At 51.8% G+C, this 23,311-nt stretch overlaps 1 protein-coding gene across 6 annotated transcripts; it reads left to right on the forward strand.

The window, feature by feature from the left end:
* Positions 1-11: 11 nt before the first annotated feature.
* On the forward strand, positions 12-23,106 carry DPH7 (diphthamide biosynthesis 7). 6 transcript variants are annotated; one of them, XM_055400646.2, is made up of 9 exons: positions 1,607-1,948; positions 2,575-2,708; positions 3,104-3,191; positions 4,503-4,597; positions 4,969-5,141; positions 9,215-9,284; positions 9,560-9,604; positions 9,803-9,975; positions 22,599-23,106. In XM_055400646.2, the coding sequence occupies exons 2-9, from the start codon at positions 2,701-2,703 to the stop codon at positions 23,027-23,029; spliced, it is 1,083 nt and encodes a 360-aa protein (XP_055256621.2). In that variant the 5' UTR covers positions 1,607-1,948; positions 2,575-2,700; the 3' UTR covers positions 23,030-23,106. The 6 variants fall into 6 exon arrangements, with proteins under 6 accessions (XP_088697095.1, XP_088697093.1, XP_088697094.1 ...); XM_055400644.2 differs by having other exon boundaries at positions 1,630-1,948; positions 9,539-9,604; XM_055400645.2 differs by having other exon boundaries at positions 1,631-1,948; positions 4,506-4,597; positions 9,539-9,604.
* The last annotated feature ends 205 nt before the right edge of the window (positions 23,107-23,311 follow it).

The following is a 23,311-nucleotide window of genomic DNA, read 5'->3' on the forward strand; positions in this document are numbered from 1 at the left end:
AGCTGGTGGCTGTCAACTGTGGCTGGGGGGGCGGGCATAGCTGGTGGCTGCCCCCTCTTGGTGGCGCTGTCTTGTGCTACTGGTCAGACTCTGAGTCTGGGCTGGTTCAGGGCCCTGGGTGGAGCTGAGAGGGTGGCTGTGGGGCCGAAGGCTTGCTTACTGCCAGGGCCCCTGGAGCGGCCACCCCAGGAAGGTGCCCAGGGCCCACAGACCATCTGCATCCCTTTGCTTCCCCTGGCCTTTATTGGCTATCTGGCCCCTGGCTCTCCTCTTCTGATTGCCCTGCCCTCTTGACTTTTGTAGCCACACATCTGAGAGCAATTGAAAGTTCAACATTCATGGCTCTTACCTGTTAAGAGCGAGGCAGGGGGCTGCTTGGTGTGACTGCCTTTTGCAGCAGATTAGATCAAGGTGTGTGGCTCAGCCACTTCAAGGTGCCCTCCTGCTTCCTGACCAACCTTTCTACTCTGCTTTAGCTGCCATCTGAACAGCTGACTGTTTTTCTAGCCATAGAAACCACAGGCTAACCACCCAGATGTCCACGTGGATTTCAGTCTTGTCCCATTTCCTGCAGCTCCTCTAACAAAGGAGCACAAGCTGGGCGGCTTAAAACAGTGTAGGGTCTAGGTCCCGCACACCAGTCTCAGGTCAAGAAACGGGCAGGGTGGTGCTCCCTCTGAAGGCTCCAGGCTCTTCAGCTTCCAATGGCCTCAGGCAGTCCTTGCCTTGTAGAGGCTTCACACCTCCCAGGCTTCTCCTGTGGGTGTTTGTAATAGACCACATCTCCTCTGAAGGACGCCCGTGATACTGGATTAGGGGTACACGAATGACCTTATGTTAACTGGATGGCCTCTGTGAAGACCCTGTTTCTGAAGGTCACATTCTGTGATGTTGCAGATAAGACTTCAGCATATCTTTGGGGAAGGACACACTTCAGTCTGGGAGACTGAAGGACAGGGAAGTCTGGCTGCCTGCGGTCTGTGGGGTCACAGAGACACAACTTAGCCACTAAACAATAACAGCATTCAGTTCATAACTATCTAAGGCTTGCCTTCCCCAAACTTGTTCTGGCTTTGTTGAATGGTGCCAGCACATAACTCGGTTTTCCAAGTCAGAGAGTGAGTGTGCTGGGTCCTCCCCTATATCCTGTATCTAATGGGAAGAGACCCCCACCTGCCCCTAGAGCGCGGACACTGTCTCTTCTCCATGTCTGCTCAGCTTCCTGCTCACCGTTGGCGCCTGGGGCCCACCCTGTCTCCGTTCTCTGCTGCCCTGGCAGGGCTTCTGCGTCCACTGCTGCGCTGCACTTGCTGCCCACAGGCAGCTAGCTCCCTGCGGCGGACGTGACCAGGGAGAGGGAGGGCAGCCTGTGCCCAGGCCCTTTGGGTCAGACCCCGGACTCTGCTCCCCGAAGGCCCAGGCCCGCGGCATGGCCACCTCCACGCCCTGCTTTCCTCTGCTCCTCTTTCAGAGTCCAGCCCTCAGGGGACTCTGTGCCGGACGCTCGGGTGCCGGGTCCCAGGCCGGCCTCGCCGCCGCACAGGGCACGCGGGGCGGGTTGAGGTCCGCCGGCCAGCAGGGGGCGCGGGAGCGGGGCGTCCTGGGGCAGGAAGCCCCGCCCCGGAAGAGGCCTGGCGTCGACGGCGGAAGTGGAAGCAGTGCCGTCCGCCGGCTGGGCGGCCCCGGACGCAGGGCGGCCGCGCTCCGCGCTGTCAACGTGGGTACCTTCCTCCGCCTCTGCCGCGCGCTGCCAGCCACCACGGCCGCCGCCGCGTCCTCCGGGCGCGCGGGGGCCGACGGCCGCGTCCAGCTGCTGCAGGCGGTGGACACGGAGCACACCGTGGACTCGGTGGAGTGGTGCCCGCTGGCCGGCTGCAGGCACTTGCTGGCGTGCGGCACCTACCAGCTGTGGAAGCCGGAGGACCGGCCCGCCGACGGGGAGTGCCAGGTGCGCGGGCTTCCGGGCCTCGGGCCTCGGGCGGGCTGCGGCCCCAAGCAGGCAGAGTCCCCGACTCGAACTCCTCTCGAGAAGGGCGAGGAGAGGCTCCCGAGAGGCAGAGCCGACCGCAGGCGTCGAGACCTCTGGTCTGCAGCGGTGAGGCTGGAATGGAGACGTCTCGTGCGGAGCCACACGGGGTGGACGCGACCTTGGCCTGTGGCCGGAATGTAGGTTAGAAACGGCGTCCCGAAAGCGGGATGTCGTCTGTTTGCCGGCGTGGCCCAGGCGATGGGTGAAGTCTAGAGCAAGAGAAAAGGGGATGTCATAGGAGCTCTACCTAGTGCCTTGAAGGCGCGCGCTTAGGCGGATCCAGACCCAAGCATTTTTAAGAGTGAAAGCTGGCGCTGGGACCGTCCTAGGCGGGCAGACTGTGTCCCATGGGAATCCTAACCACAGCTCCTTTCTGTTGGCCCCTTTAGAAGCATTCTTTCCTAATCCAGGAAAGACGTTTCTCCAGCTCAGAAAATCAGAGTTCCCGAGTCTTGGCAAACCTCTTTCCCTGTCCCTTTTCCCATCCTTTGGGTTCCTCAATGTCTGTTAAGGTATTCAGAGAACACGTCTGCATTTTTTTGTAGAGTGAACTGGATGTTGACAAGCCTCCAATTCGTTTGGGTCGTCTCTACCTGTATAGTTGCAATGAGGACAGCTCTCCTTGCCCCCTGGTTGAGGTCCAAAGAAGAGATACTTCTGCGATCCTGGACATGAAATGGTACACATTTGGTAACAGTCCCCCTTGGTTGGAATTTGTCATGAAAACCTGATTGTTTTCAGAGGAACCTGATGCCTGGCAGCATTCAACAAGACAGGGAGGCATCCGCATGAAGCTGGGGTTCATTTCTTGCCTCTCCTCTCTTTCTTGCCTGTGGAGGCTGCTGTAAACTTGGGGCTCATTTCCTTTTTCAGTTTCCAAGCTGCATAGGTACTGTCGGTCTGTCTGGGAGCCAATGCTGATTTTCTGCTTCATAAACTGGAGGATCTTGTAGGAACAGAACTGTAGGCTCCAGACTGGTTTTGGAGCCGAAATCTGTAACAGTGAGTCACAGGGGCCTGTTCTATACTCCGGGCACATCCTGTGCTCTGACTGGCATGTGCCTTCTCTCCTAGGTGTCACGCTCCAGTGGCTGGCCATCCCCTCTTGGGCGTGGCAGATGCTTCTGGGTCCATAGAGCTCCTCCGCTTGGTGCCATCTGAGGTCAGTGACTGGGCTAGGCTTAGTGAGGGGTGCAAGGAACATGGAGGGAGGCTGTGCTGAGACGAACATTTTTCTAGGATGATCTCTTCAGTCGTGAACTTTACCATGAGATGTTCTAAGGTAGCACAGTCTCTTTTAAGTTCATGGCTTCTACATCTAAGTGCAAGAGGAAGACACTTTGAGTGTCACCAGCAGAGGAGCTGAAGCGACAGGCAGGTCCTTTAACCTGACAGGGGACCCGAACACCCTGTTAGGAAAGCCTGGGCCAGCATTCTTGGGCTGACGGTGCTGGGGCAGGAAGAGCAGTGTTTTCTGGGTCGAAGTGGTGTTTATCATTGATAATTAAGAGAGCATAGGATTCCTCTAGGCTTCCCCAAACACGTCTCAGAGAATCAAGGCCTCTCCTGCAATTCAGGAGACGTGGGTTCAATCCTTGGGTCAGGAAGATCTCCTGGAGGAGGGCATGGCAACCCACTTCAATTTTCTTGTCTGGACAATCCCATGGACAGGAACCTGGCAGACTATGCTCCATGGGGTCACAAAGAGTCGGACACGGCTGAGCAACTTGGTGATGATTCCTCTGTGTCATCCCCCAGGCATCTGACAGCAATCCCATTTCACACATTTGTAAAATGCCCACATGTTGGGGGCGGGAGCAGGTGAAAGAAAGAGCGCTGACCATGTCCTGACTCAGCGGGTGAGGGGAGTGGGGTGGAGGTGCCGATGCAGGCGCTGCGAGTGGGCCTTGGAGCCGGTCCAGCTGGCCTCGGGTCCACGGCGCTGAGCGCTGGTGAGGACGGCCTTGCTTCAGACCTGCTGAGAGCAGCAGCCCTGTCTCAGGAAAGATGGCAGGAAAGCCTGAGGAGGACTGGGCTCAGAGCCAGAGCTGGAGGCAGGAGTTGGAAAGCCAGGAGTCAGCACAGCTGCCAGGACCCCGCAGGTAGAGTCAAGCCCCCGCAGGTAGAGAAACGGCGCTTCCATGGCTGGCTGTGTCTGGGGGAAGTGAGTCAGAGAAAAGTTCCCTTTGTCTTGTCCCTGGAGGCCCTGCGCGATGGGAACCCACAGCAGCAGTGCTTCCAAGAGGCTGCATGGGCACTGCGCTAGTCTCCAGGAGGGCTTGGGCAGCAGAGAGACCCACTTCCCCTGAGGTCTTGTGTGTGGGCAGGTCCTCCTTCAGTGGTGAGGGCTCCTGGAGCTGGTTTTGCAGTGTCCTCAGGCTCTGCTATGCAGGGGTGCCTGAGGACACACGTGCACTGGAGTAGACAGTGGCCGGGGCCGCTCGTTCCCCTGTGACGGCTTCTTTCTCTCTAGCAGGACACTTGGATGCTACAGCCCTGCTCCCGCTTGGCCCTGGAAAAGCAGTGTCTGGCCTTGTCCTTGGACTGGTCCACTGGGAAAGCTGGAAGGTGAGGACCAGCAGTGGTGGGCCTGAGTCTTGGCTTTTTCGTGTGAGAGACAGAAGGAAAACCACCTTGCTGGCCGTGACTGTTTCTCTCACGCCTGGAAGTGTCACTGCCAACCCTTATCTTGAAAGAAAAAGGGGGCATGTTTTCACCAGGGGAAGGTGACCCTAATTTATTTTGACAAGCTTATGGCAGCTTTGGTTTCTGCACAGGCAAGCCTCTTAGGAGGCTTGTTCACATACCAGGGCCTGGAGAGCCTCTCTCTGCTGTGTTTTGGGGGCATAAAGTGTCCCTGCTTGGGAACTGCAGGAGGTGAGGAGTTTGGGGCAGTGAGTCGATTTCAGCCAGATTCTCGATTGGTTCCCTGTGTCCAGGGCCAGTGACCAGCCCTTGAAAATCATTAGCAGCGACTCCAAAGGGCAGCTCCACCTCCTGAAGATCAGCGAGGCGGGGCCCGGATTGCAGGCTGTGGTCACGTGGCAGGCCCATCAGTTTGAGGCCTGGGTTGCTGCTTTCAATTACTGGCAGACGGAAGTCGTGTACTCAGGTTGGTACCCTCCACTGAGGGTAGGGGCGGGAGGGAGCAGAGGAGACACAGGCCAAGGGGGCGATTTCCTCCGGCCGTTTGGGGAGAGCATACTTCGGGGCAGAAGCTGAGCTGGTGCTCTCGGAGCTGTCCTTGGAGAGCGAAGTGCAGTTTGCCCAGGCACTGTGGGCTCTCTGGTGGCGCTACTCCGCTGTGGAAGCTCCCCCGATGCTCGTTCCCTGGGAGGGGTCCTCGCTCTCCTTCACAAGTCCGGTCGTCTGGGTCAGTGCTGAGCTGTCATGTTGGGGCTCAGGCTTGCTTGTCCCCTTTTGGAACGGTTTCCCTCCCAGGTTAGGCCAGCGGCAGGGAAGATTGGCTTCCTGGTGCTGGGCGTGGTGCGTGTGGACGGGGTGGTGACGTGGGCACCAGGAGCCCCTTGCACCCTGGTGGCCGTGGCAGACACGGGGCTCTGAGGGAAGATGGCCGAGGGCTGCGGCATCCTCAGAGCCCGGAGAGCAGCCGAGGCCTCGTCTCCTGCCTGGGTGCTGGTGGCGTGCTGTGCTCACCACGAGCGGGACAGCCCCAGAGCCTCGTGCAGAGGAACAGCGTGCTGCCCAGCCCAGGGGGTGGGTCCAGAGGCCTGCCTGGTCATACCCCGCATCCCTCCCGGGCATCGAGGCTTTGCGGTCTGGGCTGCGTCTCCCTGTGGCCACGCACCCTCCGCCCTGCGTGCTCGTCCTGCGCCAGCCTGTCCTCCGCCCCGCTCGTCTCGCCCTCCACCCCGCGGGCTCGTCCCATGCCAGTGTGCTCGAGGTCCCGCCCGTGGCCTCTTCTCACTCCGCGTTGTCACTCTCCCAACTCCGTTACCGCATCTCCTCCACAGACACTGTGCTTTGCAGGTGGGACCAGACCTTTCTTCTGAGCTCTGGCTGCATTATCTTGCCAGCTCCCCACGCTCATGCTGGGGTGCCCGCCAGCACTTCCCTCCGCAGGCTCCAGCCATGCCTATGCTCCCGTGTGTCCCTGCCGTGCCCTGTGCCCTGGGACAGGGTCTGGGCACCCAAATCAGATGTCTCTGTCCGCTCGCCCCTTCTGAGAGTGTGTGTCTTGGTTTTGTCTTCTGAGCGTTTCTCGGAATTGGCTGTATTTCTCTTACTCTCTTTCTGCTTGTCAGGACCACGGTCCCATGCTGTGGTCATGGCAGAGCCCCGAGCAGTGGCCTGCGTTCTCCATGGTCACCGCAGAGCCCTGCCTGCGTTCATGCTCAACCTCTCCTGCCCAGCCTCCTGTTCGAGGACGGAGCAGGTGGTTGAACACGCGAGCTTCTCCCTCCGCGGTCGTGACCCTTCTGCAGCTCCTGCCCAGGGTGCCCAGCAGAGCCCCGGGCCTTACGAGACTGGGTCTGTGCCTCCCTGGCTGGCCCTGCTTTGAGCGATTCTTCCTTGCTCTCAGTCTTCTTTTCCTCAACTTCTCTGCTTTCTCTAATCTTAGTTTAATTTTTCACAGGTTAATTCTACTTTTCTGGCAGGGCCCAGCTTAAAATCTCGTCTTTAGAAACACTGCACAGGTTCAGTCCCTTGACACTGGCGCCCTGTCCTCATTCTGTTTATTAATTTTTTGTCACATCACAAGGCACATGGATCTTAATTCCCCAACCAGGGATTGAACCTGCATCCCCTGCACTGCAAGGTGGATTCTTAACCACTGGACGGTCAGGGATGTCCTCAGACCGCTTATGATTTTGTGTTTAAGGCTTATTTTCCGCTGAAAGGGAATCTTTTCTGGAGTTTTTGCTGTTGCACCCTTGAACAGACTCAGGGAGAGCAATAAAGACTTGACTTTTTGAGCTCTTGTTCATGGATTAATTTTTCTGCTTTGAGGCTTAGCTAATGCAAGCCACAGTGGAGTGAAGACAATGTTTCAGCAATTCAGGATCGATTCATTCATCCACCAAGCGTCTGTTGAGCACCTCCCACATGCCGAGCACTGTCCCAGGGGCTTGGGATGTGTCTGTGAGAAAGACAAAGGCCCTGCTTTCACTGAGCTTCCAGCGCTTGGCGGAGACAGACAAGCAGTGCCGAATATAACACGCTTGGTGGCGAACACACTTTGGAAGGAGGAAGGGCAGACAGGCAAGGGTATCGCGTGCCGTGGGTGGCACAGACTGCCCTGCTGTGGAGCCTTGTGTGTCTTGAGCCGTGAGTGTGGAACAGGAGGTGAGGGGTCACGGACACAGGGCGCTAGGCTGAGGCCCCTGGGAGCACTCCGGCATTTGCTCAGAGTGGAAGGGAGCCACTGCGGGGTGTTGGACAGAGGAATGTTCTCTGACTTAACATTTTAAAATTTAAGAGGATCTTTATCATTTTAATGAAAGAACATGAAGAGGAACTAAAGAGGCTGTTGATAAAGGTGAAAGAGAAGAGTAAAAAAGCTGGCATAAAACTCAGCATTCAAAAAGCAAAGATCACAGCATCTGGGCCCATCACTTCCTGGCAAATAGATGGGGAAAAAAAGGGGAAGCAGTGACAGACCTTATTTTCTTGGGCTTCAAAATTGCTGCAGACGGTGGCTGCAGCCACGAGATTAAGACACCTGCTCCGTGGAAGGAAAGCTAGGATAAGCCTAGACAGCATATTGAAAAGCAGAGACGTCACTTTTGCCAACACAGGTCCATATAGTCAAAGCTATGGTGTTTCCAGTGGTCATGTGTGGATGTGAGAGTTGGACCATGAAGAAGGCTGAGCACCAAAAATTTGGTGCTTTTGAATTGTGGTGTTGGAGAAGACTCTTAAAAGAGTCCCTTGGACAGCAAGGAGATCCAACCAGTCCATCCTAAAGGAAATCACTCCTGAATATTCATTGGAAGGACTGATGTTGAAGCTGAAACTCCAATCCTTTGGCCACCTGATGCAAAGAGCTGACTCATTGGAAAAGACCCTGATGCTCGGAAAGATTGAAGGCAGGGGGAGAGGGGGACGACAGAGGATGAGATGGTTACACAGCATCACTGACTCTGGGCATAAATCTGAGCAATCTCCAGGGGATAGTGGAGGATAGAGGAGCCTGGCCTGCTGCCGTCCATGAGGTCACAGAGAGTCGGACACAACTTAGTGATTGAACGACAGCCTTAGCTATTGTGTTGAGTGTAGACTGCAGGGGGGTGAGGGTGTAGTCTATAGAGACCTGCTGTTCGCAGGGTAGGGATGAGCTGGGGGCAGTGGAAAGGAGGAAAGGTGGGGAACTGCCGCGTGAAGGTCGATCAGGAGGAGCTCCTGGTGGAACGTGGAATGTGAGAGAAGGGAGCCCGGTGTGTAAAGAAACCGCAGCCAGTTCTCTACGGATCTGCCACGGAACGGCAGCTTATGTTCGAGGCCCACTGGTAGCTCTGCTGGGATGCTGGCTTCTGCTGCTCCAAGGCGAGGCTCACGCTCCCCCCGCCCGTCTGTGGTGTGCCCAGGCGGGGCTGGGGCTGGGTGGGCGGCGCGCTCAGTGCTGGCCGTGTGGTTGGTTTGCTCCTTCTCGTCCTCTCTGCCCGTCGTCCTCAGGGTGCCGTGCCCATCTCTCGGCGTTGCTTTTCTCAGACTGGCTGTGCGTCAGGGCCCGGCGTTGCTTTTCTCAGACTGGCTGTGCGTCAGGGCCCCCACTCCCCTCTCGTTTCTGTCGCTTCCGTTTCCTGAGGAGAAGCTCTTCTGCTGCGAGGTTACCAGGGACCTTTCTCTCTAAAACACACGGAAACGTGTCGCCAGTTGCAGGCGTCTGCAGAGCCTCCTGCAGACACGTCTGTTCCCAGCACTCAGATGTGGCCACGCCGGCTGCAAGTGGCAGGAGCCAGAAGGGTTGAGTCCATGTGGCTGGTCGCTCTGCCCCGTGACTCTGTCTGCCCTTCTCCTGCGGGTGTGGCCCGTCATCCCCTTCTTCCCCGCAGCATGTGAAGACATGGTGGCGGCACAGCTTGCTGCCTCTGGGGCTCGCGTGCCTGTGGCAGCCTGCCCGTGTGGGAACACCTCACAGACGTGACTGCGCCCCGAGAAACGGCCGGTGCCCGTCCTCAGCGTGCCTCCTGGCCAGTGGGGGCGGTTTCTGTTTCTGTGCAGGTGGGGACGATGGCCTCCTGAAGGGCTGGGACACGAGGACGCCCGGCACTGCCGCCTTCAGCAGCCGCAGGTGAGTCCTCGTGGGGCCGGCCCCGCCGCCCCGCCCCAGGCTTCCGCTGGGGAGCTGCAGGGCTCCTGCTCAGCCCCGCCCTCCTGCCCCCCACCCCGGGCTTCTGCCGGGGAGCTGCGGGGTGCCTGTTTAGCCCCGCCCTCCCCCCCGCACCCTGGGCTTCTACTGGGGAGCTGTGGGCTCAGTCCCCCGCCCTGCCCCAGGCTTCTGTTGGGGAGCTGCGGGGCACCTGCTCAGCCCCCCGCCCCCCTCAGACACTCCATGGGCGTGTGCAGCATCCACAGCAGCCCCCACCGTGAGAACGTCTTGGCCACAGGAAGGTGAGTCTCGGCTGTGGTGCCGATTCCCCCTGCGGCCGCTGTGGTGTCTGACTGGCCCGCTCTTGGAACCAGAGTATGGGTGTGGGGGGCTCAGGGAGGGACTGCGTCCTGGAGGGGTTGGTCCGGGTCTCCTGGGAGGGGTCCCCTGCCCCTGGAGCCCTGCTTTCCTACATGCTGCTTGAGATCTGTGGGTTTTAGCTACGACGAGCATGTTCTCCTCTGGGACACGCGGAGCCTGCGGCGGCCACTGGCGGACGTGCCCGTGCAGAGCGGGGTGTGGAGGCTCAAGTGGCACCCGTTCCACCGCGACCTGCTCCTGGCGGCCTGCATGCACGGCGGCTTTACGATCATCAACTACCAGATGGCAGCAGGTGAGCGGTTCCACGCCCCTGCGCACCACGCTCTTCCTCTGTCCTGACACGTTCCCAGGTTACCCAGCCTTGCCGTGAGGGTGACTCCAGAGCCTCAGCTTCAGCTGCTGCTCTCTAATCGCAGTCTTTGCCTATCCGGCTCCGTTATCTGGGTGCCTCTGCACCCAGCGATGCCCAGCGCCACTGGGGCCTGCAGGGTGGTCACCACTGCAGCCAGATCGGGCTCAGCTGCCGACACGCGTCAGCTGCTGCCCTGGTTCTTCTTCCTGCTCTGGGCAGAACCCAGCAGGGCCCGGACCGTCAGGTATACTGGCCTTCTCACCAGGGGTCCCTCACATTTTCTTCTCTTGAAGCCCCACCCCGCTCTTGCCCTTCATCCCCCCCGGGGTCCTGTCCCCTCCTCCCTAGGAGCAGGCGGCTGCTTCACCCCCACGCATTCCCGACCGTCTCCGGCCGGCGGTGGCCTCCTCCAGGCTTCCTCGTCTGAGCCCTCGGCTCTGCTCCTGCCGTGTCACTGCCCTTTGTCCTGTGGACACTCTGGCGGTTCTCTGCACTCTCTTCCCTCTCTTAGTGTAGGATTTACAGTGATAGATTGCCTTCTAAACGCTGCTTTCACTGTGTCCCATGAGTTTAGTGTGTTGTATTTTTATTTTCATTCATCTCAGAAAGTATTTTCCAACTTCTTTGTGATTTGTTCTTTGACTCATTGGTTACCTTGGAGTATGCTGTTTAATTTGCACAGTTTTGAGAGCATCCTGAATTTCTGTTCCTGATTCGAGCTTTAGCGTTACTGGGACTCGCTGTGGCCTGGTGGTGGTCCGTCTGGGGAGGACCGTGTGCTCTGTCCCCGTTGGGGGCAGGCCCAGCGTCTGCTCTTGTTTAACTGGGCCGCAGTTGCTCCAGCTGTCCTTGCAGGCCTATGTCTGTTTCCTCCCTCACTCTGTCAGCTTTCATTTCAGAGACTTGGAGGCTTGAGGTGTGTATACGTATGGTCACGGTTGTGTGTTTTCCTGATGTGTTGACTCTTCTCGTTACAGGATGTCCCTGTTTATCTCTAATGACATTTGTTTTCAAGCCTCCGTTGTCTGGTCCTGGGAGAGGCACTCACGCTTCCTCACGGGTGCTGTTTGCTGTCAGTCTGTCCGTGGCTGTGTGTCTACAGCACATGGCCTGTAGGTTTTGCGCTGGTGTTGGGCCTCCCGGAGATGGCGCTCTGCCCTCTGAGTGAGGGGTGGCAGCCGCGAGATGCCACTTGTCCCTCTGTTGCTTGTGTTGCTGTTGGCCATGTGGTTCCGGAGACCCCTCCCCTTCTGGCTCCTCCGGGCTCACTGTGGGTTCTCCCCACCACGCCCTGGACAGCCTGCTTTCCGGGAAGTCCTGGACCCTCTTAGTAGTGAGCGTGTGTTCACATACGTGCATGTGTGTCTGCACACCTGCACGCATGTGCGCGCACGTTGGTACATAGATGTGTGCCCATGTTGTGTGTCTGTGCCTGTGGACTTACGTGTGTGCACACGCGTGTGTCGAACACGAGTCCGTGCTGACACGTCTGACTCACTCCAGCACCACAGGTTTCTCTGTGCCGGCCCTGTTCTGCGTCTCCCTGGCTCCCAGCCAGTCCTGACTCCTGTGCCTGAGCCTGTGCAGTGCTCGCCCCAGCACAGGCAAGCCCACACGTTTCAGTGGGTCCAGATGCTCTTGCTGTTCTGTGTGTTCCATTAGTTTGATTTAGTCAGTGTACTGTGCTCAGGATTTACTTGGATTAGAGTTGCTTTTTCCTTCTGTATGGCAATTATATTTGAAATACAGTTAGGTTCATTTCTTTTTTTAAAGGATGTTTTTATTCATCCTCATTGATTTAATTTTTCTTTTGAATGTGTAAAAACATTAACAATGTTCTAGAAATGGAAATTACATTAGGAACTTCCCTGGTGGTCCAGTGCTTAAGACTCCATGCTTCCACTGCAGGAGGCATAGGTTCAATCCCTGACTGGGGAGCAAAGATCCTGCGTGCCACGGTGCAGCCAAAAAAATAAAAAAAAATGTGTTAAAAGGCATGCTCAGATCCGGGAGGTAGTGAAGGGCAGGGAAGCCTGGGGTGCTGCAGTCCATGGGGTCACGGAGTCAGACATGACTGAGCGGAACAACAGAGATGCCAGTCCTTTTCTTACTTGCCCCCACTTACCTCTTGGAGGTAGCCTATCCATTCGGTTTTTGTTACAATTCTGTGTCTTTCTGCAAAAGTTTGTATGTATGTTTATATATGCATGCTTCTCTTTTGGTACACAAAAAATATTCTGTATAAATTGATGTTTTGTTTACTTCACTTTTAAAGCACATCCTGGAAATCACTCCTTGTTGGTTCATAGAGATCTTTTTTTTTTTTTTTTTAAGTTCTATAGCACTCCATTTAGTGGGTATACTCCAGTTTTTTCTTCCAGTTTTCTCTATGATTATTTGGGTTATTTCTAGTATCTTATCATCACAAATAATGCTTCATATATGTTGTTTTGCGTATGTGTTTCTGCTTGTTGGAGGTGTATCTTTAGGGTTACTGCCTAGATGTGGGATTCCAGGGTCCATAGACCGATATCTGATTTCATCATCTCACCAGCTACAGATGAGAACCCTGCTTCCCCACAGCCTTGCCAGCAGAATGTGTCACCAGCTTTGGAATTTTGCATCTGATGGGTGTGCAGTGACATCTCACAGTAGTTGAAATTTGCATGTCCCTAATTAGGAGTGAAACTGAATATATTTTCACTTGCCTGAAGGGCTTTATATTCCTGTTTTTCTGAATTGTCTTTTGCTTATTTTTCTCTCTGACTTCTAGTCTTTTTCTCCCTTGGTTGAAAGACTTCCTGTGTATTAGCCCGTTGTATTAGTGGCATCAGCCCTTAATCTTTGGTTTATGTTGGAAATAATTTTTCTGTTTCTTACCTTGATTTTGCCTATAGTGTGTTTCCTCCCATACAAAAGCTGGGTTTTTTTAAGTGTAATCACATTTATAGGTTTTGTCATTGAGTCTCGATGTTTGAATCTTAGTTAAGAAGATAGCCAGGTTCTTTAAGTGTAATCACATTTACAGGTTTTGTTATTGAGTCTAGAAGTTTGAATCTTAGATAAAAAGATAGCCAGGTTCTTTCTTTAAGTGTAATCACATTTATAGGTTTTGTCATTGAGTCTGGATGTTTGAATCTTAGTTAAAAAGGTAGCCAGGCTCTAAAGGAGTGCATCAGTGTTTTCTCATACTTGTCGGACGCCATCTGTTTACAATTAGAATTTTGATCCGAGTCCTCTTGTGTGGTATGTGGAACAGTCCCGACGCCGTTCCTGGAAAGCCCGTCCTCCCCCACACCCCTACCTGCAGTGTCTCGAGACACCAGCTCTTGTGTGCAGGCACGTCCCGTCTGGACCCTGCATTTCTTGTCTTCTCTTCTGCCCCCCGGCTGTCTCGCTGTGCTCACGCCTGCTCTTTAACTGTGGGACACTCAGTGCATTTGTTAGCGTGGGCTTGCTGCCCCCTCTAGGTCTTTCTCAGGGACTTCCTGACTATTCTTATGTTTGAACTTGAATGTCAACTTAGCTTGCCCCAGAAAAAAATGTTTATTGGTTTTTAATAGGGATTGCGTTAAATACAAATTAACTTTGCATCTGACTTGTCATCTGGGAGCTTATTCAAGAAAAGGGTTCTTTCCACTCGTTCAGATCTGTTCTTGTATCTTTTTGCAGTTGTTCACTCGCTAAGTCATGTCTGATTCTCTGTGACCCCAGGGACTGCAGCGTGCCAGGCTCCTCTGTCTGTCCTTCACCATCTCCCGGAGTTCACTCAAACTCATGTCCATCGAGTCAGTGATGCCATCCAACCATCTCATCTTCTGTCGCCCCCTTCCCCTCCTGCCCTCAGTCTTTCCCAGCATCACGGTCTTTTCTAGTGAGTCAGCTCTTGGCATCAGGTGGCCAAAGTATGGGAGCTTCAGCTTCAGCAGCAGTTCTTCCAATGAACATTTAGGGTTGATTTCCTTTAGGATTGACTGGTTTGATCTCCTTGCAGTCCAGGGGACTCAAAAGTCTTCTCCAGCACCACAATTCAAAAGCATCGATTTTTTGATGCTCAGCTTTCTTCATGATCCAGCTTTCATATCCATACATGACTGCTGGAAAAACAATAGCTTTGACTACATGGGCCTTTGTTGGCAAAGTGATGTCTCTTCCTTTTAATACACTGTTTAGGTTTGTCATAGGTTTTCTTCCAAGGAGCAAGTGTCTTTTAATTTCATGGCTACAGTCACCATCAGCAGTGATTTTGGAGTCCAAGAAAATAAAATCTCTCACTGTTTCCATTCTTTCCCCATCTATTTGCCATGAAGTGATGGCACCAGAGGCCATGATCTTAGTTTTTCGAATGTTGAGCTTTAAGCCAGCTTTTTCACTCAACTCTTTGACCTTCATCTAGAGGCTCTGTAGTTCCTCTTCACTTTCGGCCTTTATGGTGCTGTCATGTGCGTACCTGGGGTTGTTGACATTTCTCCCAGCAATCTTGATTCCAGCTTGTGATTCATGCAACCCAGCATTCCGCATGATGCACTCTGCACAAAGCTTAAATAAACTGGGTGACGATACACAGCCTTGATGTACTGCTTTCCCAGTTTTGAACCAGTCCACAGAGCTCCCTTTCCTTCTGTGTGCAGACGTTGTCCATCTCTTGCTGACTGTAGCCCTCAGAAACGTAACGTTTTGTTGCTCCTGTAGGTGGGCGGTCTCTTCTAACTGAATTATTGTCTGTCTGAAAGTTGCTGGGTTTTTGTTGGTAGTTTCATATTCTGCCAATTATAAACGTGTGTTTCCATTAGTTTTGCTAGTGATCTCTTGGGTTTTGCAAGTAAGTATTGTATCATCTGCAAAAGATAAGTTTTATTCTTTATTTCCAAGTTCAATGCCTTTAGTTATTTTCTCATTTAACTTCATTTACTGGTGTCTCCAGTATAATTTTAAAAAAGAGTGGAAGACATCTTGCCTTATTCCTGACCTTAAAGAGGGGCCCTGCTAGTTCCCATGTAGTTTGATGATATATAAGGACTAACCATTATATCTACTACTGTGGGCAGGAATCCCTTAGAAGAAATGGAGTAGCCATCATGGTCAACAAAAGAGTCCGAAATGCAGTACTTGGATGCAATCTTAAAAATGACAGGATGATTTCTGTTCGTTTCCAAGGCAAACCATTCAATATTACAGTAATCCAGGCCTATGCCCCAACCAGTAATGCTGAAGAAGTCGAAGTTAATCGGTTCTATGAAGACCTACAAGACCTTTTAGAACTAACACCCAAAAAAGATGTCCTTTTCATTATAGGGGACTGGAATGCAAAAGTAGGAAGTCAAGAAACACCTGGAGTAACTGGCAAATTTGGCCTTGGAGCACGGAATGAAGCAGGGCAAAGGCTAATAGAGTTTTGTCAAGAGAATGCACTGGTCATAGCAAACACCCTCTTCCAACAACACAAGAGAAGACTCTACACATGGACATCACCAGATGGTCAACACTGAAATCAGATTGATTATATTCTTTGCAACCAAAGATGGAGAAGCTGTATACAGTTAGCGAAAACAAGACCAGGAGCTGACTGTGGCTCAGATCATGAACTCCTTATTGCAAAGTTCAGACTTAAATTGAAGAAAGTAGGGAAAATCACTAGACCATTCAGATGTGACCTCAATCAAATCCCTTATGATTATACAGTGGAAGTGAGAAATAGATTTAAGGGACTAGATCTGATTGATAGAGTGCCTGATGAACTCTGGACGGAGGTTCGTGACATTGTACAGGAGACAGGGACCAAGACCATCCCCATGGAAAAGAAATGCAAAAGAGCGAAATGGCTGTCTGAGGAGGCCTTACAAATAGCTGTGAAAAGAAGAGAGGCGAAAAGCAAAGGAGAAAAGGAGAGATATAAGCATCTGAATGCAGAGTTCCAAAGAATAGCAAGGAGAGATAAGAAAGCCTTCCTCAGTGATCAATGCAAAGAAATAGAGGAAAACAACAGAATAGGAAAAACAAGAGACCTCTTCAAGAAAATTAGAGATTCCAAGGGAACATTTCATGCAAAGATGGGCTCGATAAAGGACAGAAATGGTATGGACCTAACAGAAGCAGAAGATATTAAGAAGAGGTGGCAGGAATACACAGAAGAACTGTACAAAAAAGATCTTCACGACCAAGATAGTCACGGTAATGTGATCACTGACCTAGAGCCAGACATCTTGGAATGTGAAGTCAAGTGGGCCTTAGAAAGCATCACTACTAACAAAGCTAGTGGAGGTGATGGAATTCCAGTTGAGCTATTTCAAGTCTTGAAAGATGATGCTGTGAAAGTGCTGCACTCAATATGCCAGCAGATTTGGAAAACTCAGCAGTGGCCACAGGACTGGAAGAGGTCAGTCTTCATTCCAATCCCAAAGAAAGGCAATGCCAAAGAATGCTCAAACTACCGGACAGTTGCACTCATCTCACACGCTAGTAAAGTCATGCTCAAAATTCTCCAAGCCAGGCTTCAGCAGTATGTAAACCGTGAACTCCCAGATGTTCAAGCAGGTTTTAGAAAAGGCAGAGGCACCAGAGATCAAATTGCCAACATCCGCTGGATCATGGAGAAAGCAAGAGAGTTCCAGAAAAACATCTATTTCTGCTTCATTGACTATGCCAAAGCCTTTGACTGTGTCAATCACAATAAACTGTGGAACATTCTGAAAGAGATGGGAATCCCAGACCACCTGACCTGCCTCTTGAGAAACCTGTATGCAGGTCAGGAAGCAACTGTTAGAACTGGAAATGGAACAACAGACTGGTTCCAAATAGGAAAAGGTGTATGTCAAGGTTGTATATTGTCACCTTGCTTATTTAACTTATATGCAGAGTACATCATGAGGAACGCTGGGCTGGAAGAAGCACAAGCTGGAATCAAGATTGCTGGGAGAAATATCAATAACCTCAGATATGCAGATGACACTACCCTTATGGCAGAAAGTGAAGAGGAACTCAAAAGCCTCTTGATGAAAGTGAAAGAGGAGAGTGAAAAGGTTGGCTTGAAGCTCAACATTCAGAAAACAAAGATCATGGCATCTGGTCCCATCACTTCATGGGAAATAGATGGAAAAACAGTGGAAACAGTGTCAGACTTTATTTTTTGGGCTCCAAAATCACTGCAGATGCTGATTGCAGCCATGAAATTAAAAGACGCTTGCTCCTTGGAAGGAAAGTTATGACCAACCTTGATAGTATATTAAAAAGCAGAGACATTACTTTGCCAACCAAGGTCCGTCTAGTCAAGGCAATGGTTTTTCCCGTGGTCATGTATGGATGTGAGAGTTGGACTGTGAAGAAGGCTGATCGCCGAAGAATCGATGCTTTTGAACTGTGGTGTTGGAGAAGACTCTTGAGAGTCCCTTATACTGCAAGGAGATCCAACCAGTCCATTCTAAAGGAGATCAACCCTGGATGTTCATTGGAGGGACTGATGCTAAAGCTGAAACTGCAATACTTTGGCCACCTCATGTGACGAGTTGACTCACTGGAAGAGACTGTGATGCTGGGAAAGGTTGGGGGCGGGAGGAGAAGGGGACGACGGAGAATGAGATGGCTGGATGGCATCACCGACTCTGTGGACATGAGTTTGAGTGAACTCCGGGGGTTGGTGATGGACAGGGAGGCCTGGCGTGCTGTGATTCATGGGGTCGCGGAGAGTTGGACACGACTGAGCGACTGAACTGAACTGAACTGAACTGAAAGTGTGTCCTTGAAAGAAAAGTGAAAGTCATTCAGTCATTTCTGAATCTTTGCAGCCCCGGGGCTGTAGTCTGCCAGGCTCCTCTGTCCATGGGATTCTCCAGGCAAGAACACTGGAGAGGACAACCATTCCCGTCTCCAGGAGATCTATCTGACACGGGGGTCGGACCTGGGTCTCCTAATCGCACGTGGACTCTTCACGTCTGAGCCACCTGTCCTTAGTATTCATCAATTTCTGCTTTCTTGAGTGTGTTTTAAAATCAGGAATTGCTGATATTTTTGTCAAATGCTTTTATACTGTCTGTTGAACTGTATTATTTTTCTCCTGGGACATATTTATATGGTAAACTTCGTTTATGGATTCTCTAATATGGGGGGTACATTCCGGAAATAAGTTACACTTGCTTATGGCTTTGTTTTGTTTTAGTTGTCAAAGTATTTTTAAGTTTTCTTTTATTGAGGCATATTTAACTTACATTATTATGTCTCAGATATATAATATAGTGACTCACAATTTCTAAGAGCTCCACTCTGTTTACAGTCACTATAAAATTCTGGCTCTGTTCTGTGCTGCACAGCTCAGTCCAGTCTCTCAGTCGTGTCCGACTCTTTGCGACCCCATGGACTGCAGCATGCCAGGCTTCCCTGTCCACCACCAGCTCCCGGAGCTCACTCAAACTCATGTCCATTGAGTCGGTGAAGCTGTCCAACTTCTTATCCTCTGTCTTCCCCTTCTCCTGCCTTCAATCTTTCCCAGCATCAGGGTCTTTTCCAGTGAGTCAGTTCTTTGCATCAGGTGGCCAAAGTATTAGAGTTTCAGCTTCAGCATCAGTCCTTCCAATGAATATTCAGGACTGGGATTGCCGTTAGGATGGACTGGTTTGATCTCCTTGCAGTCCAAGGGACTCTGAAGAGTCTTCTCCAACACCACAGTTCAAAAGCATCAATTCTTGGTTTTCTTTATGGTCCAACTCTCACATCCATACATGACTACTGGAAAAACCATAGCTTTTACTATACGGACTTTTGTCAGCAAAATAATGTCTCTGGTTTTTAATATGCTGGCTGCTGCTAAGTCACTTCAGTCGTGTCCGACTCTGTGTGACCCCATAGATGGAAGCCCACCAGGCTCCCCTGTCCCTGGGGTTCTCCAGGCAAGAACACTGGAGTGGGCGGCCATTTGCTTCTCCAATGTGTGAAATTGAAAAGTGAAAGTGAAGTCGCTCAGTCGTGTCCGACCCTTAGCGACCCCACGGACTGCAGCCTACCAGGCTCCTCCATCCATGGGATTTTCTAGGCAAGAGTACTGGAGTGGCTTGCCATTGCCTTCTCCGAATATGCTGTCTAGGTTTGTCTTAACTTTTCTTCCAAGGAGCAAGCATCTTGTAATTTCATGACTGCATTTGCCAACTGCAGTGATTCTGGAGCCAAATAAAGTCTGTCACCGTTTCCATTGTTTCCCCATCTATTTGCCATGAAGTGATGGGACCGGATGCCATGATCTTAGTTTTTTGCCTGTTGAGTTTTAAGTCAGCTTTTTCACTCTCCTCTTTCACTTTCATCAAGAGGCTCTTCAGTTCCTCTTTGCTTTCTGTCATAATGGTAGTGTCATCTGCGTATCTGAAGTTATTGATATGTCTCTTGGCAATCTAGATTCCAGTTTGTACTTCATCCAGCCCAGTATTTCACATGTATATATTGAATACATATATTTCAAATATATATGTATTGAATGTATCCTTTTCTGAGGTGGGCTTTGTTGACGTCGCGCAGGAACTTAGTTCGCCTGCTAGGGAGCGAGCCTGCACGCCCTGCGGTGGAAGCACAGCGCCCTAACCACTGGGCCGCCAGGGACGTCCCTGTACAGTGTGTCCTTGTGGTGTGTTTATTTCGTCTACAGTAGTGTAGTCCGTAACTTGGCTTACCAGATCGCACTGTGGTAAAGAAATCTGCCTGCCGGTGCAGAACATAACAGAGACGTGGGTTCAATCCCTGGGTCGGGAAGATCCCCTGGAGCAGGAAATGGCAACCCACTCCGGTATGCTTGCCTGGAAAATTCCCCTGCAAGGAGGAGCCTGGTGGGCTACAGTCCGTGGGTCTCAGAGGGTCAGGCATACACACATGTGAACGTTGGGGTGCCTGTGTCTTGAGTTCTCTTCCCTGTCCTTGGATATGTGCCCAGCAATAGACTTGCTGGGCCCTGTGCTTGGTGGGCCTGCGTGCCGTCTTTTGAGGGACCCCTACCGTCTTTCAGTGTCTGTGCCAGCGAGCATTTCTGCTGACAGTGCGGGCGCGTCTCCCTGACATTTGGTATTTGTGGCCTTTTGGATGATGGCCATAGTGACAGGTGTCAAGTTATCTCATTGTGGTTTTCACTTGCATTTCTCTGGTGATTAGCACTGTTGAGCGTCTTTCCGAGTGCCCTTCGGCCGTCTGTGTGTCTTCTTTGGAAGCTCTGTTGTCTTTCTCAGTGTACTACTGCATTCTGGCGCCTGCTTTCTTTGGGGTTTGCAATGTTGTTCAAAGATGACACAAAGTTTCTTTTGTGCTATTCATCAGCATTATGTTTGGTTCATGTGAAAATCAAAACAAAAAATGTGAAAAATTTTTTTCATCTTATCATTTCTTAAATAATTTATATGTCATTTGGGTTATTATGTTCAAGATGTGGTGAAAATTCTCCTATGACTATCTGGGCCTGATTTATTGTTGAATGATGGTTCTGTGTTAACTTGCTCTATATTTTTCTGTGAAAGTTGCTTTGTTTATGCTTTATGTCTCTATGGGGGGTCAAAATTTCCTAATGGTTATTTCCTCTTTACCATGTTTTACTTTGTATAGTTACACAAACAGCTGTGTCTCTCTTCGCCTAATTAGGTTAGTGGGGTGTCTACTTTCTTTAAGAAGCAGGGTTTGAGCTCTCATAATCACCACGTTGCTGCTGCTCTCAGCCTCATCCGCTCCTTTTACCTTTGTTGTTTCTCTCCTTCTGCCTCCTTAGCTCTTTTTCTAGCGTTTTGAGTTGGGACTACAATTCACTTGTTTATTACTTTGCCTTGTATCAAGTATTTTTATGTCTGAATTATTCTCTGATTTAAGTATAGTTTTAGGTCCTGATATGTGGTGATTCCACTTTCATTTTTATGAAGACATTCTGCGATTCAGGTTTGTGTTTCCCCTTATCCCAGTGAGGCTTAGTCGGTGGTTTAAGCTTCCTCGGTGGACACGCTATTTTGTGTTTTGGCCGCATTATTGATTTTGACTCATTGTGCTGTGAGCAGTGTCACTGATACTCTTCCTCCTTCATGGAGCCATCCGAGCGCCTGCTGCCCTGCGTGCCTGTTCAGCTCTTGCTGCAGTGCCCCTGAGCAGCAGGCATCCTGCATTACCATGTGGTGTTGCCATGTGGCAGGAGGGTTGCTGTGTCTGCCTGGACCACGAGTGGATGCTGCCCATGGTCGTTGGATGTGAAAGTATCATGGGCCTTTACTGTCCCAGCAGCCCTGCCTCCCAGGCCCCCAGATGTTCACACTGAGGGGCAGGGCGGTCTCCTTGGAGCTTCCTTCTGTGGTGGTGCCAGGTGCCTCTCTGCTGTCTGGGAGAGCTCAGCACGAGGCTTCTTTCTGGAGCCTCCTCTGCTCAGGCAAAGCCCTGGCTGGGGAGGAGGACCTCTGGTGCGTTGGTTGTACCCTTGGTCTGTTTCCTGACGCCAGCTTTGGCCTCTCCTCTTCACTGCTCGTTCTGGTCATGGTTCAGTCTGGTCACGATTCCGAGTGCTGCGGCATCGATCCCTATACCGGGGACGTGGTTGTGGTGTCCAGGCGACTGAAGACTGAATGGCCGGACACTGGACCTTCCAGCTGGTGACAGTTTTCTAATCCTGTTTTCACATCCCCAGCTCACTGGCCAGAGGTTTTCTGCAGCTGCTTTTGCCAGCCTCGGCCTTGACCTGGACCCTTGACCACCTCAGGTTTGGTGACACCGCATCATGTTTATTTTTTAAATTTTTATTTATTTTTGGCTGTACTAGGACTTCATTACAGTGCAGGCTTTTCTCTAGTTGCAGAGAGCAGGGGCTTCCCACTGTAGTGGCTTCTTTCTGCGGCGCACCAGCTCTAGGGCATGTGGGCTCAGTAGTTTAGGTTTAGTTGCTCCACAGCACGTGGGGTCCCCCAGATCAGGGACTGAACCAGTTTATCCGGCATCGGCAGGCAGCTTCTTTACCACAGACCACCAGGGGGCCCCTCACCATTTCTTTCCCTGGTCACGTGTCACTTTTCACCCTTTCTCAGCAATGTTCTGTCCAGAATGAGGTCTGACATTTTCCAGTCTTGCCCTTCGTCTTCAGAGTTGCCATGGCAACTCACAAGGACACCTGCTCAGGCAGTGAGTGACTGCTTTCCCCATTCAAATCCAGACTCTCTAAGGGAGCCCTGTGTGCCGGGACGCTTCTGATGTGTTGCCAGTCCAGATGACAACTCAGCCATGTCCACGCCTGTGTGGTTCCTCACGCACACAAGCTTTCCTTGTGGCCTGTTTCACGCATGCTTGTTCCCTTCATTTCTGATACACCCCGTTCCCTCTGTCTGGCTCACTCTGAGTCCTCAGGCGCCCTGGATGGGAGCTCCGTGGTGCAGGATGCCTCCTCTCTCAGGCACACAGAGTGCATTCACTGCAGGATGAAGGTCTGCTCTTCTCTGCTTGTCTGTCTCTCAGCAGTCCTCTGCGTGACACACGGTGGTTGCTCTTGGAAGTTTCTCTTTGAGGGTGGGCAGGGAATGTTGGGGGTGGGTGATGAGATTAACTCTGGCTAAGTTTCCTGGGTCGTCTCGCTCCAGAGGAAGAACAGGAAGCAGTTTCTCTGTCCTACCCCTTGCCCAATTCGCTGGTGTACGGAATCGACTGGTCCTGGCTCTACTTCTGCCGTCTGCCACAGAACCAGCCGTCCTACCCTGGCAGTGACCCAGAAGCCGGAACAGCAGACCAGGACCCTACCCTGAAGGCTGCAGACCCGTCACCAGCACCCTCTTCAGAGCGTTCAGCTGACAGTGATGGAGTGGGTGGCACCACCCAGCAGAACGAAAGCAAGCTAGAGGCTCCTCTGCAGCCATCTGCAGAGGACAAGGAGGATGTCCGGCTGCCTACTTCAGGGATCAAGATCTGTGACTGTGACCAGGATTTGGAGGCAGCGGACTTTGACATCAGCCTTCTGGCCACTTGCTCCTTTTATAATCATGTTCTTCACCTCTGGAAGTGGGAGAACATTTGAGCTGGGGGAGACCTTGTTTGGTTTGACATGGTCAAGACAATTTCCACAAATAAAACCGAGAGTACATCTTTATCTTTTTTGAGAATGAAATGTACCCAGGCTGTCTCACTGATATTTTGGTTACATGAAGTTTTCTGTATGGGGTTCAGTGCATCTGTGGAATTTCCTCAGTAGATAGAAAAGCTGTTGGCCTCTGATAAACCTTATCTGCTGGGCCCTTCAAAATGGTGGCTCTGTGGCAGCAGAGGGTGAGGTGGAGGAGGGGCTTGGTTTCCAGCTCTC

This window comes from Moschus berezovskii, chromosome 11 (assembly GCF_049115385.1).
Source record: "Moschus berezovskii isolate FMDL1 chromosome 11, NW_MosBer_1.0, whole genome shotgun sequence".
Taxonomy (NCBI): Eukaryota; Metazoa; Chordata; class Mammalia; order Artiodactyla; family Moschidae; genus Moschus; species Moschus berezovskii.